Source organism: Idiotropiscis lumnitzeri, chromosome 7, assembly GCF_059441095.1.
Source record: "Idiotropiscis lumnitzeri isolate Australia: NSW breed Sydney's pygmy pipehorse chromosome 7, RoL_Ilum_1.0, whole genome shotgun sequence".
In the NCBI taxonomy this organism is placed as follows: domain Eukaryota; kingdom Metazoa; phylum Chordata; class Actinopteri; order Syngnathiformes; family Syngnathidae; genus Idiotropiscis; species Idiotropiscis lumnitzeri.
Genome location: NC_142397.1, coordinates 17,711,558 through 17,729,272, shown reverse-complemented (window position 1 = coordinate 17,729,272; position 17,715 = coordinate 17,711,558). Strand labels below are relative to the sequence as shown.

Below are 17,715 nucleotides of genomic sequence, written 5' to 3'. Positions count from 1 at the left end.
AGTGAATTGTTCCTTTGTCAGCCTATTCTCGTGCAGCACATGGGGTGAAATATAAGCCCAGTGGCTTCCCCCGGCCTTTATACAAACTAAAAGACGATGGAGAGGCTCATTGAAAGGGGAGCAGTCGCCAAACGGAGCGGTAGGTTGCGAACTATTTCAGATGGAGGTGTGCGTACAGATAACCCTGAATCTCTGTTAAAAAAAATGTAATCTTCACTTTGCTGCTTCTCTCACTTTAACAACAGGTATATGTTCTTGTTTGCATAGCTCACCCTGTATCAACGCTCTGGCTTTTTCACCATGTTTGCTCTTCTTTCAGGCAAAACTACAACATACCATTGATCACATCTAACCCAAAACAATCAATTCTGCTCTTTCTCTTCTAGCCTGTAAGATTGGTTACTACCGTGCTCTGGCGACTGATGGTGTCTGTTCCAAGTGTCCACTCCATAGCTACTCTGTCAGGGAGGGCTCCACATCCTGCGCCTGCGACAAGGGATATTTCCGCTCTGAAACGGACCCGGCATCCATGCTCTGCACTCGTAAGTACATACCATATGCAGTGCAAAGTTTTGTGTTAAAGCCTGCAATATATCAACTTAAGTCTGGAACAATTGGAGTAGCAATTAAGCAACACACACAAATGCTGCTTTTTCAGAAGTAATAAATTATTCAACGCAATGTTAACCTGGGCTTTCCAGTCACACATATTTCTACACACTGAACGCTGGCGTGGGCTGTTTTCAAAGTATTTTGAGTTCACATTGTAGTAATCATTTAAACAACTTGACATCCAAACTGGGTACAAACTGATACATTCCAGATTTGTATTTCCACCGACATTGCAAAACAGGAGATGAGCGTGAGAGAGAAAGACAAATAGAGAGCAAAGTAAAGTAAATCCCTTTTTGTCCCGCTCCTGGTCTTCATTTTTCTTGACCCAGCAGCATGAGTCAGTTATTCTATTATTCCATGCCAAAGTCACAATGATTGGTGTAACAAATACCACTGAGGATCATGCATTCTCCTGATACTTCATCCCCACTGAGTCATGGTACTTGGAGTTCATATTGGTAGAAATGTGCACTAAGAAAAAGTATCAACCCACAAAACAAAAGGCCCCTTTCCCTAGCTGCACAGGAAATAACAGCAATTTTGCTTTCATATGACAGGTGTTTATGTCTGACTGAGTATGTGTCATAAAGCAATTTCTACCAACCAAAACATCTGTTAAGTTGCTTTGCTCATGGCTGGCTCACCATTAGGCCTGAATGAACTGTCAAGTTCCTGTAGATTCATCAGTCAGCTCAACGGTTTATTGGATCAGACAAGAGGCAGATTCCTTGGCTCTCCAAGTTGAAACATATTCAAATAGTTAAATGATTCCAATAGAGTTTGATAAATATGCAATAAATTGCTGCTTGATTTCTGCAATATTTCTACAATGAAACTGGTGCACTTTTTGTAATAGCCAGATTTGTAGATTTTAATAGCCCTGTTAAATATTTGAGTAACAGAGAAGACATGTTTAAGATAAAAATGATTAATAAATTTGCTTAAATTTCTAAATAAATATCAAAATATTCGCATTAGCATGTACCGCTTTAAATGGGTTTACTACAAATACATACATACACCCAGATAGTTTCTTTGCTGATTTAAATATCAACGTGGTTGTTTCCTAAATTAGTTAAATAAAATCATAAGTCCTCCTAAGCCAATTATGTGGCTTCGCTCACATGAAGTTGCTGCCTGACATCGTCCCCTTTGTCCAGTTAGTCAGTGTGGCATTCAACTGTGGCTGCTGCAAGCAACAGCTGCCATAACTCATTACTTAGCTGCTTTTATTGGACCGTGCATCGCAATCTTCTGCGTTCCAAACTGCAACCGACCTTCGGCCACCACTTCGTCAGCCGCTCAAAATTTGATCTTTGAACTATCCATCCACCGTTTGTCGTCTGCTCTTTTCCTTGTGCATTTTGTTTTTGCTTCCCAGCCCGATGTGTAATTACAACTGTCACTCACACTCCCTTCTACATCCCATATTTTGGTGTCTTCCTCTCAACACCCTCTCAAAAACATTTAAATTTTTTTTTTCCTTTCTGGTTCAAACGCAGAAGGGTGGGGGTAAATAATTGAACTAAGAGTCTGTCAACAAAATGATGGTTTAAGGCTTTGTGAGTTCAATTTCTGTCACTACATTTGAAACTTTTTTAAAGCTTTTTGATTTCGTGCAAAGGAAACATATTCAGACTTGTTTTTTCTTTTCTTGACATCATATTTCCCTTTTGTATCTTTCAACTTTATAAAAACAAGATCAGGTTACTTTAGGAAATTCTTATTGCAGGTAGCGGACGCCTCTCAAGTGAAATCTGCTTCTTAGCCAGGACTGAACCATATAATGTTCCATTGAGAGTAGCCATTCGAGCAATGCTTATATATACAGTATACACTTGCATAAAACTGCACATACACTCAGCACAGAGCAGTAATGAAGGCTGTGGACAGACACCCATGAGAGTTGGTTGCTCTGCTGCCTGCTGGTTACAAGGAGGGGCTGTTCTACAATTTGGGGTTTCTTTTGGCCCTTGATGTGTTTCTCAGATTTTCCCAGTTTTCTTAGTGGTGGTTTGGCCTAGAGGCATGAAGATGGAATGGGGAAGCCCCGAGGGTGGCATTGAATATATCCCAGATGGATTGCAGTCGTGGAGTTTGATGCTCAGGCCAATTTTGCCTGCCCTCTACCTTAGACCTGCACAACACTCAGCTGACAAATGCTGATCGGAAGAGACAGGAGGAAAAAAAAGGTAGACAATGAAGAGAGGTGGGTGCATGTGAAGGGAGACATTTAAGAGGAAAAATGAGAAAGACAGATGAAACATGGGCTGACAGGAAAGAAAGAACTAATGCTCAGAGCAAATTGCCTACCCATAAATGGATGAAAAAGTGCGGGGGCGGGGGAGTTTTAGCTTAAACTTTTTTCTAGACAAACTTTTGGATGTGTGACTATGTGAAGGCCTCATTGACTGGATGTTCGTCCACAAAGCCATTTCCCTCTCCACACACTCTCTTGGGATTAATTCCAAAGTGTCAGTCACAGCTAACAGCTCTCCCACTCTCCCTTGGCCCCATTGGTGCCTTCTGGGAGAGCGACAGGTGTAGCTAACGTTAGTTTAAATAGCATTGAGAAGCAGTGACGTGTGAAGCAAGAAACTCTGCACATCTGTCCAATTGAAAAGTTAGACAGTTGAAATGCTCAGTTTAGACTACAGTAGTATTAAACCAAAACAATATTCTTGTAGAGCTCTTAAAAATACAGATGGATTGTGAAATTACAGTACACATTTAAATATAGAATTGGACAGGGAGTTTAGCTGAGCCTAAAAAGCTGATAAGTTGGTTCTAGGCGCCTTAATTTAGAAATCCCATCTATAACTCCCACAAATGAAAAGTGGACAGAGAAGAGAAAATATGAGGGAGGTGTGGGTGTGTGTGTGCGTGTGTGTGTGCGATTGCATGTGTGTGTGGCAGTGCATTATTTTAATTTTTCTAAATGAGATTTGTTAATATTTTTGGCGTCGTTGATGAATGGCTGACGAGAAGACTATGTATGAAGTAACGTCAATGGCACTTTCCCTCATATCATTCATTTCTATCCGTTTCCTCCAGGCATGCTTTGATCATAGTAATCAAATTCCAAACCCTTACTTCTCAGCATAAACCTACCTTCTACATTTGCTCAAATTTTCAAAGTTTCAAGTGCAAATTCATGCCCATAGTGTCTACAGACATTTCCAATCCATTATGTGTAAACCTGCTTTTGGATGTCTCCTTAATTCAGCAATATTTGTCCACACATACGCCCCGCTCAAGGCATTTTCATCTTCCCTCTTGGTGTCTCAGTGACATCGTTCAGTGTCATTGTGTTCGTCTAAAAATAACACCGATAATTAATTTCCTTTGCAAGTGATTAGTCTGCCAACTGACTAGATTTCATATTTCAGCGTGCATCGATCCCCCCCAGCGCACTCGCCGGCGCTTCATTAGTCAGAGGGAGATGGAGAGAGGGCAGGGAGAGTTAAGTCAATTACTGCATCTTATGTTTGAAAGCAACAAGCAAAAAACACATTCATTAAAGTAGAGCTGACATGTAAATTGAAATTGATGATGAGGGGAGCCTGTGTCACATCTGCATTGCCGCTTGCATATAAAACCACAGTTTGTAGACTCAAGATCAAAGCAGTTGTGGTGGTGATGGGGTGGGGGTGCTTGTGAACGAGGTCCAACACAAACATGCTTTGCACTTATTGTTGGCAGCCATAAAGGCAGTCTGTTAGACACAGACTGGCATTTCGCTGTCTGCCGCAGATTCGACACGTGAAAAAAATCTTTCGGTTGATTGAATTTCAGTTAAGATGCACGGGCGAAATTGGAACCTCCCCTGTTTTGATCGACAGGGCATTAAAAATGAATTTAAGGAGCTTCAGCTTGACGAGACAATTCAGCGCCTAATATAAACTCACTCACGATATTAAGTACACCAGTATGTTATGTAACACAAGCATGTAAGCAGTTTTTTACTGTGATTCAAGTTTGCAAATTCAATTCACCCGTGTTTTAATATTTTAGTGATGCAAAATTTTCAAAAAAACTCTAGATACCATACAACCTCAATGAAAAAAAAATTCTCTCATGGATGCAGACAAATAATTTTGTAGAACAAATTTGTAATCTAGGTCTGTTCAGATTGTGCAGCTAAAACATGATGTGTATGTAGTGTATGTACCCATATCACAAATTGGCCAGCTGATTTATTATGAATAGGTTTTCCCCAGCTGTTAGCAACGAGCAATTTGTTGTAAATATATCCCATAATGGCTTCTCCTCCTCTTCAACAGTGACCACAGAAACATTTTGCTGTAACTCGGTACCTGCTTAGCATTTTGCCCAGCACTGATTCTCGTAACCACACACTTTTTCATTATTCCCTGTAGGGCCTCCAACAGCGCCTCTCCACCTCATCTCCAATGTGAACGAGACGTCTGTCAACCTTGAGTGGAGCGCGCCAAGGAGCTCAGGAGGACGGCAGGATCTGACCTACAATGTAGTGTGTAAACGATGCGGGCCCGATGGGCGACGCTGTCAACCTTGCGGCAATGCCATCCACTTTAGCCCCCAGCAACTGAGTCTGAAGGGAACCAGAGTGTCCATCAACGAACTGCAGGCCCATACTAACTACACTTTTGAGGTGTGGGCGGTAAATGGCGTCTCGCCACAGAGCCCCGGGCCAGAACAGGCTGTGTCTGTGACCGTCACCACCAACCAGGCCGGTAAGCTAATCAGACATGGTTTGATTGGGTTTGTGGGAGGAGAATGTCATTAAAGAGCCAGAGGGAAGTGTTCAGGTCCGACTAGTATTAATGGCAATAAGATGAAGCCTGCTACTCTTGGACAATTCATCTAGAATAGGTAGATTCAATGGAGCGTTAACTTGTAATCAACAGGTTTCCCATACAGTCAGTACAGTACAGACTAAATCCTTACGAATTAAGTACCGTGTCAACAACAACGATACAGTGAGTCACCTGCCATTTGTATATTCAATGACATGCGAGATGTTTCCATATGTTGTTTCTACAACATATGTAAAATTCTGTCTGGTGAATAAAAGCCTGTGTGCACCTGAAGGCGATACATTGGTCGTATGCACCATATGTGATCGTTCTGCCATTTGAGGGTTATAATCTGCATGACAAAACATGATTATTAAAGATGGGAATAATTTGCTATGACAGCTGGATGATGAGTAGGATGATGGATTCCTTTCAGTGTGAAACTATTTCCAGCGATATTCAACTTGAGTTTTACATAATCATGCACGTGCAAGCGGCAGGGTGTGATATTTAGAGCTGGAGCTATTGGATTAGATATATTGTGTTGATTCACTAAAAGCGCTCGTACAAATGTTGCTGGAAATTGGTTGTGTAATAAAAGCACAATATGTCTTCTCTTGAGCTCAAGAGCAGCCATGTAAGCTTGAGGATGCATTCAAAGCCAACGTTGGTTTTGTCATTTGGCCATTTTGTAGCTGGTTGTTGTGCAAATGGATTTTATGACCCTAGTCCTTTCTCGTCATCCCTCCCTTCTCTCCACCACTTAAAGCTGATCATTACTTTGGTCTCGTTTACTGTTCTGCTCTTGGGTGGCAAGCTAAGTGCCCCTTTTGTGTCACTTTCTATCACTAATTTCCATCCCTGGGAAAAGTGAATGTCTTGGATGCAGTTTGGACTAGCAAATTAAGGACACAGTGGCCTGATTTATCAGCTGGGGTCGGGAAAATAGAGATGAATGACTGTGCTGCCTGTGGGAGAGCTGAGAGGACCGCCAGACAGCCTTGTGTAGGAGCTGTAATGGAGTGCACCTCTGAGTCAAGGCCGAGGTTTTGCAATAGTGTGACAGGGTGGTCGCACTGGCGCACAATTGCGCAAAACAATCCAAAACGCGAACACTCTCACATATGGACTGAAGCACACAAAGCGACGTCCCTCTGTGATTTAAGTAGATTTATCTGCGGCCCCCAAGTTTTATGATAGACGTTGCCTTTGGCTTGTCACTGGTGCATGTTTCACAACTGTTCCATAGGAGTAGTTAAAAGGCACTTGTAACTTGAAGTGTGTGTATGTCTATACGGATGTGAAAAGCGAGATATAGAGACTGTTTATACATTGAGACCATCAGCATTTGCCCCTCGCACAATGTTGCCTATGTGTCCATGTCTCTTTTAGGATGCCCGTGTGTGTGTGGGGGTGCGTGTGCGTGTGTGTGTTAAAGAGGATATCTCCCGAATGATTGGATTTCTTTCTGCTAATGCTCACGAGAGGCTTTGGAATCTCTGGTTTCAGCCTCTGGTAATACAGCTCGTCATCTGCGGCTGTCCCTTTCCCTGTGCTGCCTCCCTTCATCCAGACACAGTGGATTACTCATTTATTATGATAGATTTATTAGGATTTATAACTGCTGTGGATAAGACGGCCCAGCCTTCGCTGCCTCCCCATTAAAGTTCGAATTTCAGTCGCAAAGGAAGAGGTGGGGGGAGGGGGGGGCAGCTTGGAATGAAGGAACACTCACTGATTTCTGACTATGGGGAAAATGAATGGAAGTTTTCGCAGACGCACGCCAAGGGAAAATTAACACATTAGCACTGTTGATTACATGTGCATGAATCTGTAGCTAAACATGCGTATATGATGGAGTCAGCTTCTTTGCTTCGACAAGAACAAATCCAGTGGTATAAATCAGTGGGAGTGTAACCCCATCATCCGGACTGCAAGACGAGCGAAACTGTGTGTGTGTGTGTTGTGCTTGGAGGTTTTTTTTTTTTTTTGTTTTTTTTTTGGAAACTGACCCTTTGCCGTAATAGGATGCGTTTTCCCATTTTATGAGATCAAACACTGTGTGTGAGCCTGTGTATTGTGACAAAGGCCGAAAAATAATCTAAAATGGAGATGTTTATTACTCGAGAATAAAGTCTTGCTAACTTTAGGTTTCAAAATGTGAATGAGAGCATGAGAAAGTGTGCGTGGGGGGGGGCTTGTCTGTCAGCGAACATGCGTGTGTTTCCATTTTGCTGGCAAAACGGACATGTGCAAATGTGTTTGGGGAGATGGAAGCACCCGTTACATGGGGTGGGAAAGGATCATGTAAGCAGAAGCCATTTTCTTGACACTGTGAAATACATCTCCCTCCCCAGCTTTTTTTCCCTTGGTGACAGCAAAACTGAGGGACTCCAATCTGGCAGCCGGGATTCAATCTGGCAACCACATGTGCTCCCCGCCATCTCACTCCCTGTCTCTTTTTTTTTTCTCTTTCAAATGTCAAATTGAAATCGACCACATATTTGGGCAACCACATACAGTACGTATGTTCTATGCTATACAAACTGTGAACGATGAACATGTTTGCAAAGTAAAACCCTCAGCAAGCTGTGTTTTATGTGGCGATAATTCAAGATAAATGCAAACCCCAATGAGAATGTCACATGTGATGTTTCATTGGCCTTCCCAAATTGTTGCCTTAATACATTTCTTGGTAACATGGTTGAGAAATATTTAAACATTTTAACCATATATGAGGTTTAGTTTTTGTTTTTTCCTATGCGATCAAACACAGCCTTCATGGATCACTTCATTCTTGTCAGGGCTGTTTGTAACTGTGCGGTCTCAGGGACCACTCAAAAGTCCACTCATCTTCATCCTCACATTAGTTGAAGGAGAAATAAAAATGCAACAAGAGAAGCAGAACACAATTAAATTGCAATATCTGTCATCTTTGGAGAAAAGATGGATGTGTGGATTACCTGAGTGGAACGAAGGTCAGTGAACCCTCTGGGTTTTTTCTTTCGTAGCTGGAGTGTCCTCGCTCCATCCCAAGAGGGGGCTTCAAATTGGCTCACCCTGGCTGGGTAAGATTGATCGAGGGATACAAATGGCCGCCGTCTAATTGTTTAACAGAGATGCAACACATTAGGCCGACACAACCTTGGGTTAATCCATTTACCGAGAGATGTCTGCAATCCCAAACCTCTTCATCTCCATCTCAGTTCCCCCAAGTCCCACTGAAAATGCCCCCTCCTGTTTTTGAATCGCAGGCCTGAAATTCAATCCATGGCTGGTGCTTAAATTCCAGGCCTGTTTGAACTCAATCCGCAGCTAAAAGCAGGGTTTTGTTCGCGTAAGCCTAAATACTCAGTTCCCTTGAGGCCCAGGCCAAAATGATGAGAATGTATATGTCATATATAATCAAATCGTGATCGGGGGATGACCAACCCCTCATTAATCACTCCACTGTAATGTTTTAAAAGACAGATTGCGTGAAATTAGGAAGGCTACAGTGTTGTCTCCAAAAAGTATCTTTGTTAAAACCTTTGCGGTCTAACAAAAAGCTGCTTTGGCAAAGAAGGGGATTGTGAAGTTGGTTGGTCAGAACTGTCAAAATATGTTTAAGATCCTAATGAAATATTTTTAGTTCGTTGCTAGTTCTTTTTCATAATATTTTTGATGGGACGGATCTTTGTACTGCACAGTTTCTTCTCTACTCATGTTTTTACCTTTGCATCATTAGGTATGTACAGTCACTGTAGAAAGTGTACTCAATACTGTCCATGCCAGGTTTTTGTAATTTTAAAAAAGGAGACCAAGATAAATCATAAATAAACAAATAAATATCGAAAAGGTACATTTTTCTTTTCAACTGAGTTGGGGTTATAATTTAAAAAAGGAAACAATTTGGCTAATTTATATATACTTTAAGTAAAAAAGCACATGGCATTTGAACGGGGATGTGGAGACTTTTTATTTCCACGGTATAACCCAGTTTTAATGTTGGCACGCTCCATGAGGATAGAAGTTTGATTTGTGCATCGGTGACATACTGAAAAGTGAGCCATTATCTATTCTTTAACCTTCACGTGTTAAAGGCGCCCAAATGCAGATAGCTCTGTTGCTTGAATTATGGCCTTATTATCAGCTGCTGCAGAAATGGCCCAGGATAAGATCACGCCGTGGTGCTTTAATGAAATCCAATTGATTTGCTCTCTTGAAGACAAAAAAGGCAAAAGCCTCGGGCCAAATTTTTTTTTTGTTCTTTTCCAGGCCGTACTTTGTAGCATTGCAGGGTCTCCCAAGGTGACCTGCAGATATGCAGAAAATCAAGGTTGCTATTACTTTGCCACCTCGTAGGGGTGAGTGTCAGCTAAGGGAACATGGGATCCATTGTATTTTCTACCATCAGCACTGCAATATATTATATTTTTAATTCAGCTATGTGGTTTTACAGCATCACTTTCTCAATAAAAGCCCAAATCAAACACAAGTGAATGCCATGTGGTGTCAAGGATAAAAGAGCAGAAGATTTAAGAGGGCAACAGAAACAGACTTATTGTCTCCAAGGCTGCAGCATGAAAGACAAGTTGAAAACAGCAGGTTTAAATTGCTTTTCCTCTTGTATAGCTCCCTCCCCGGTAACATCTGTCCAAGCGAAGAACATCACAAGACACACCATCTCGCTGGTGTGGCAACCTCCCGAACGAGCCAATGGGGTGATCCTTGAGTACGAGGTCAAGTACTATGAAAAGGTAAGTGGTTGAAACGTTGGCAGATTGCCCAGTATTGTTTTCTAGTTTTGTGTCTTATTCCTCTTTTTTTTCCTGAAGGACCAAAATGAAAAAAGCTATCGGATCATAAAAACCTCATCCAGGAACGCGGACATCAAGGGTCTCACTCCCCTCACTTCTTATGTGTTCCATGTGCGTGCACGCACAGCAGCCGGCTATGGTGAATGCAGCGGCCCCTTTGAGTTTATGACAAACTCCGGTGAGTTGAGCCACATACTACGTGCTCTTTTCATGACTGCGACAGTTTTTCACGGCGGAAACCACTTTTGCAAAATCCTGCAATGATAGCATCTTTTACAAGTGACTTTTTCAGAGGGCCATTTTTCAACATAGCTGGTGTGTGTAAAAGAGAAATTAAATCAATACTGCAGCACCTGACTTGAGGACTTCCCTTGAGGAGTCGCCGTTATTCGCGGTGTAATCAGTCTCAGTGGGTTTAACAGTAAAGGTTCAACCTTTTATGAATTTTTGGAGGAATTATATAATTTTGACTAAAACGCTATTGGTCAAGCGGCACAATGGCCTCACAATGTGGAGGTTGTGGGATCGATTCCGGTGACGGCCTTCCTGTGTGAACTTTGCATGTCTTGTGGGTTACCTCCGAGTACTCCGGTTTCCTCCCACTTTGCGAAAAGGCATGCATGATAGGTTGATTGAACACTGCAAATTGTCCCTAGGTATGAGTGTGAGCGTAGATGGTTGTTTATCTTTGAGTGCCCTGTGATTGGCTGGCGAACCAGTTCAGGGTGTACCCCGCCTAATGCCTGAAGACAGCTGGGATTGGCTCCTGCACCCCCGCGACCCTTGTGAGGAGAAGCGGCTCAAATAATGGATGGATGGTTGCTGCTGGCCACTGAGCTTTGACTTTCTTCAGCTTCATCTTAAATGCGATAAGCTAAGATGAGTGATAGTGTTTAGATACACTACTCTCAGGTGAAAGAAAATTTCAGGTCCAGAAATTACAATATCAAATACTGCTGTTTTTTTTTGGGGGGGGGGTTTCTAGACGACAAGTAATATGTTGATTATTGCTATTCTAGATCTAACAGTGCAGGCAAGACGGGATAAACTGAAAGCCATATTATGGCGTGCATGGTTAGATTACTGATCGAGGGACCAGGTGTCTCCTTTGTGATGCAGATCCAAACAGAGGCGCATGATAATGACACGGTCAAGCACACAACCTAATGGGCTGTCATTGTCTTTCAATGAGGGCCAACGGCAGTAGACTTTATGGTGGAATCGTAAAACAAAGCGATGTGTAGGGGTGTGTGTGTGTGTGGGGGGGGGGTGTAATGCATGCAGAGAGAATTTGGGAAATATCAAGAGGGCGCATGAGGGGTCAATGACCGACACCGAATGTATTGCTCTTTTTTAATCATTATTTCACTCTTCTCTTTCTCAGTGCCAGCTCCTATAATCGGTGATGGAACAAACTCTACAGTGTTACTCGTCTCTGTGGTCGGCAGCGTGGTGCTCCTCCTTCTCCTCATCAGCGCTTTTGTCATCAGCCGAAGGTGGGTTTCATCCCTCTGGCTCTTTTGTTCTCTGTCAGTCCGTGTCTCCTCTGTGATGAGCGATGTCTCGCTTAGCACCAGGAAAAGTAGCTGTCAGAAGGTAAGCTATTGCACCAGACTCACACGTGATGAGTGATGACTCCCCACATCGGAGACATGATCGACAGCTGCGACAGCTGAAGAGATGCAATCAGCGACCCCTCGATCCTTGTCCTTTGCATCCATCCTCATTTCTTATCCCCTTTCCTCTACTTATCCTATACCGACTACAATCTGGGCCGTTGGTTATTGTCTCCTGCTGTGCCTTGCTTACTGGCGCGAAGAAAATGAGAGAAAGGGAAACGGTTTAAGAAAAGGCGAAAGAAGGACAGCAGTGGACAGTGAGATAAGCAAGAAATGAAAAGTAGCAGGCAAAATTGAGACAGAGTCAGACAGAGAGGCATCAGGTGGATTTACGGTGACCCAATCTCAGGGTGTTAACCAGCAAGCAGGACAAAGCTTCGTCACACAGATGGGATTACATGCAGATGGGGCTGCCTCACCTCAGGGTCCTAACCATGCTCCGTGTGTGTGTGTGTAAGTGTGTGTGTGAGTGCAATTTTGGTGGCATTTGAGCATTCATAGGTTGTGAATTCATTATAATTCTTGTACACTTTACTTTCACTTGTTGATTGGTGTTTCAACATTTTTTTTTAGAACAAACCAATCTTCATTTTGGGCAATAAATTACATGCATTTTATGTCCCAGATTTCCATGCGATTGCCTCGCTTTACAACCAAGCAGGTGGTTGTCTTTGCGTTCTTTATACTGTATGAATGTGATGACCACTGTTATTGTGTTGTTGCGGCCATGTGGTGATTGTGGGCAGGGACTGTAATCACGTAGCTATTAACCCCTCAATACACAACTGCAGACGAGGACAATGTCTCACACATGTGGTCACAGACATCAGCGCATCATGATACTCCTGAGGGATTTTAACATATTGTTCTATAAAATTGATTTACAGCTTGGATTCCCTCATCAGTCTTCCTCTTTAAGTCCTAGTTGTATCCCTTCCACGGAGGAAATAATTGTGAATGACAAAATTTGTAAAAATACATTTTATAAAAACACAAATCAAGGAAAGGCCAATTTAAGGGACATAAATATTTAATTTTGCCGTTCTGAGAAATGTTTTTTCGACATTATATTTGAATTTATGACACAGTATCAACTGTCATCGTGTTTTTATCTCTCCCCAGAAGGAGTAAATACAGCAAGGCCAAGCAGGAGTCAGATGAAGAGAAGCATTTACATCAAGGTAACGGATATATTGTCACACAAGCTTACTGAAAAATACCTCATCACCAAGCCATTAGCATTGGTATTGGTGTCCCACAAGTATTTTAAGTTAATGACCTACATCTTCATCAGTTAGCCATAGTGACATGAAAAGCATTAGTGTAAATCAAGGTATAGCTGATAGAAAGGATCGCGGATACGTGTGGTGTTGCCTGCAGGATAATGAAAATAAAAAAGAGAATCTGAGTGATTTTTTCTTTTTTATTTCTTTAGGAGTGAGAACATACGTTGATCCCTTTACCTATGAGGACCCAAACCAAGCTGTACGTGAGTTTGCCAAAGAGATTGATGCATCCTGTATCAAGATTGAGAAAGTTATTGGTGTTGGTAAGTAGAAAATATTTTCTATAAACCCTTCTTTTGTGACATCATGTTTGTATGTTGTGTGCTGAGGCATCCACATTCGAGGGCGAGCGGTCGAGGGCACACGGTCGAGGGAGTGAGATAATAGGCAAAATAAAATTGTGATATGGACAAAATTTCATGTCTTGATATTTTTTCCAGATATCGCCTTACATTAGTGAAAACAGTGAAAACTAGAAAGAAAGACACAAAATATTAACCCAACAGATGTTGCAAGTGCAGTTTTTTTTAAGAATATCCTGGCAACCATCAACATTAACAAAGTCCACACTACATAAAAAAGAACTAGATTCATATTGTACTGCAACTGAGCTTTAATTATAAATAATTTTGAGAGGCGCTTGTTGTTTTTGCATGCGTTTATGTTAACTACAACAAAGTGTGTGTTGTTCTGTACCAATTTGTCCAATGTATTTGACTTGACGCAGTACTAGCTTCAGTACTGAGGCCCGCCCCAACAGTGCATAATGCTTCCGAACCCGACTTGGACTAGGAAAACAAAATAACACAGTTGACCACTCAGCCGATGATAGGTGTGGACTCCTAGCGATGTGAATGTGCTAGCCTGGATTGTGTGTTTGAGGCTCCCTAAGAAAGTGCAGAAACAGGACGTGAGTGATCATCATAAGGAAAGGGCGGATATTTTGATAGTCAAGATTCTCTCCCACTCAAATGAATGGACTGGTGAATGCTTGTACATTTTTACCGGCACAGGTTCGCTTTATCCACTACATGTGAAAATATACTCTGTGTACAATACAACTTTATTTGTAGAGCGCATTTCACAAGAGCTGGAGCTGTAAAAAGCGCTTTCCATATGGTGTATTATAAATTAGCGGGAAATTAGAACACAAATGAACACAAACAATATGGTTATGTCACATTGTATGTGCAATGTATGTACCGTATTTTATGGCTTGAATGCAAACAGCTGTCTTGGAACTACCACTAACACAAAAGTGGATTTCTCGCGTGTTGGTGTGCTGTCTGTCAGCAGCTGCATGTTTCTGCTTCCCCGCTCTCTCCCTGCACAAGGTGTGATTGTGAGTGTGAATGGTTGTTTGTATATGTGTGCCCCGCCATTGGCTGGCAACCAGTTCAGGGTATACCTTTTGTAGAGATACAAATGTTATACGTTGAAACATTTTTTGTCTGACACACATCTCCACACAATAATCTCAATACTTTTAACTCAGGCTTTTGTCTGCTATGTATTGCAAACGTCTCTTTGTTAGCAGCTAGCAAGCTAAGCTAGCTTGAAAGGTGTCTTCGATGTACAGAAAGATGAGTTCATCTGGACACAAATGATTAAATAAATAAAAAAATGTATAAAAATAAATGTGATCGATGTGTGTGTGTGTCAACCCAAAGTAACATACCTTTTCTGTCACAAGACAAAGATCGTTGTGTTGAATGAAGCAAACATGCTTCACCCATCCAGACAGAAAGCAATTATAAGACTTCAGGGTTTTGACGGCATTAAAGTCCTTCCAAGTGTAGGCACTCTTCTTTAAAATAAAGTAATTCACGATGTTGTGACAGCTCACTTCAGAAACAAACTGGCTTCATTTGTCGGGTCTGATTTTGAAAATCTATTCCAGGAGACTGTGTTTTCCTCCTACCAACTGTCCAAATAGAGTGATGCCCAACAATGCTACCAATAAATAAGGCTTCTTTTCATGTTTTCCTTCCGTGTGTGGCGCAGGAAACTAAGCATTGTGGATACAATGACGTCCGCAAGAAGGGTCTATTCCTCTTTGACCAGTTGCTTTACATTGATTTTTTTTGCTGATGTGTTGCTGTGACAGACACTTTGGATGGAATTGTGTAATATTTAATTTCATGCAAATACCTCCTTCTTCAAGAGGAATGTTGTTTTTTTTCCCCCCGATAATAACATTCTCTCTATCTTTGATGTGGACAGCAGAAGCTACATATGTTGTACTAATTCTCTATCTGAAGAAAAGTCAACCAATGACAAAACAATAAAGAAAAGAATCAATATCCATTTCTTGTTTCTCTCTTACCGCACAACCGGCTGCGGGCAGGGAGCAATAAAGGATTAGAGACCCTGATCAATGTTTAAAGAGGACCCCCTCCAACATGCACTGGCGCCAGGGGGATGCACTTTAAATAGTACTATGTTTGTTTCAGGGGAGTTTGGTGAGGTCTGCAGTGGGCGTTTGAAAATGCCTGGCAAGAGAGAGATCTGTGTGGCCATAAAAACGCTGAAGGCCGGATACACCGACCAACAGAGGAGGGACTTCTTGGCTGAGGCCAGCATTATGGGCCAATTTGACCATCCAAACATCATCCACCTGGAGGGTGTCGTCACCAAATGTATGTTTATTTTTCTTTTCTACTGCTGTTCAAAGTCAGATTTCGGTCAACCTTGACTTATCGTATATGCAGATTCCCAATTATTCATCAGTCCCTCAAACACACATATGTGCACACAAACGCATAGTTAATATGTCCAATAATCAATATATTTAATACACTAAAAGGACATCCATATTCATTTCACCCGAACCCTCCCCACAACCAACCACACCAACCCTTCAGAAATGCAACAATAAATCATTCTAGCCTACATTATCGGTGACATTGGTGGAAGGTTGATTCAGACAAATGTCTTCTTTGGGTGGTAGTATCCCTGTGCGGAAGGACTTTGCTTTGGACCGGTTCAGAAGGTTGTAGGATATGTAAATGATTATATTTATTTAATTAATTGAACCTTACCGGGCTACTGTGTGAGTTGGTAGCAGTGTGTGCTGATTATGTCTGAACTAAATCTATTAAAGCTGTGGCATCCCAACATTGTGTGCATTGTAAGTATTTCACCGTCAGGCTGTCACCGGGTGGCCCTTTTCCAGATGGACGGGCTACGTCGTCAGTGGGAAGGGTAAGGGGAAATAGAGCAAGGTGGGCAAATGGTGAGGGGGTGGGGGGTGCTAATGGCCCAGGAACAGTCCCTGTAGTGCGGCACTGGGCTCATTAATCATGGTGTCAGCTCTAAATGTGTTTGGGGTTAGGGAGTGATACCCTATCCCTCCTCTATCTGCTGCTGCATGGTCACAAAACACTGGTCACATCTCCCTCCCTCTGCCCTTGGTGTTATCTCCTTCATGTCTCCCCCCTCCCCAGCTTTACTCAACCGTCTACTCCTTGTCCTGATTCTGTTTGTTAGGACTGAGGTGCTTGTGTGTTTGTGTAAAACTCTTGTCAACACGTCTGTGCACTTCGTGTTCTATGCATGTGTTCGGGATGGCCGATAGCTGATGGCCGGCCACAGCTTAGGTTAGATGGATGAAGTGCCTTAATGTGTCGTGACATAGCAGCAGCCTGGTCCTATCTCGGCTCGATAACACTGTCTCTGACCCTTTTACGCACACCACACAAGACAGATGCGTGCACGGCCTATACCGACCTGAACGTGAACAGCGGCTCAGGCAGAATTACTTATCTCTTGCAACACCTATCACCCCTAATATGACCCCTCAGACCTCGACGAGAAGCCGTGAGAAAGGAATAGGAAATGTAGACAGATGGACAGACGCCAGGAAAAGAAATCGGAGACAAGCCATGGAAGGTGCAAATAGAGATGCGGAGAGAAAAAGACAGCCAGGCGGTTAGAAGGTGATGGATTGAAGGAGCGACAGAGGACAACAACAGGAATGATAACAAAAGGAAACAGAGAGGCCAAGAAAGCGAATGAACCAGAGGCTGAAAATGATCAAGCATTTGAGGGTTAGATGAGGGAGACAGATGAACCGTGTCATAGCGCTAGCCGCCAACATGAAAGGCTAGTGAGCCTTAGCAAGAAGGGCATCTGATAACTAACTCTCCGCCTCCTTCCACTCTCCCTTCTGAGAGCTCGACTCAAGGTTCGGGCAAATGGGTCCTTCACACTAGAGTGTGTCGGTGGAATCTATTAAAAAGCCATTATTTGAATTGTCCTCCCCTCTCTATTTCAATAAAGTTAAAAGGAATTCTTAATGTGGCATGAACTTGTTGGCATGTCCAACAGAGCCAGTTAAGGCACATTAATTATGAATATACCTCAATAGGCTTCTAAAATACATAATTTTATAAAACCTGTTCACTGAGGACTGCCGGAGTGCCTTTGGATGCCTTCAGCCTTAAATCCAGTCACCATTAAAATGTCTCATCTACATAAAGCAAGCCTCTAAATTAAAGACAGATGAGTTATTAAAACCTAGTCTTTGCGTTTGAGTGGGCCTCTGAGGAGCGTTTGCCTGTTGAGTTCCCAATATTGTCCCTTTGTTGCTTGATTCTCCCGACCCAGCTTTATTGGC

At 42.4% G+C, this 17,715-nt stretch overlaps 1 protein-coding gene across 1 annotated transcript in view; it reads left to right on the top strand.

The window, feature by feature from the left end:
- Positions 1-17,715, top strand: part of epha4l (eph receptor A4, like) — a 47,495-nt gene that overhangs the window by 21,624 nt on the left and 8,156 nt on the right. The window contains exons 4-11 of the mRNA XM_088299890.1: positions 387-542; positions 4,995-5,330; positions 10,008-10,132; positions 10,211-10,370; positions 11,577-11,688; positions 12,934-12,992; positions 13,247-13,360; positions 15,551-15,736. Coding sequence (XP_088156016.1) covers positions 387-542; positions 4,995-5,330; positions 10,008-10,132; positions 10,211-10,370; positions 11,577-11,688; positions 12,934-12,992; positions 13,247-13,360; positions 15,551-15,736 — 1,248 coding nt within the window. The remainder of the gene's footprint in view (positions 1-386; positions 543-4,994; positions 5,331-10,007; positions 10,133-10,210; positions 10,371-11,576; positions 11,689-12,933; positions 12,993-13,246; positions 13,361-15,550; positions 15,737-17,715) is intronic.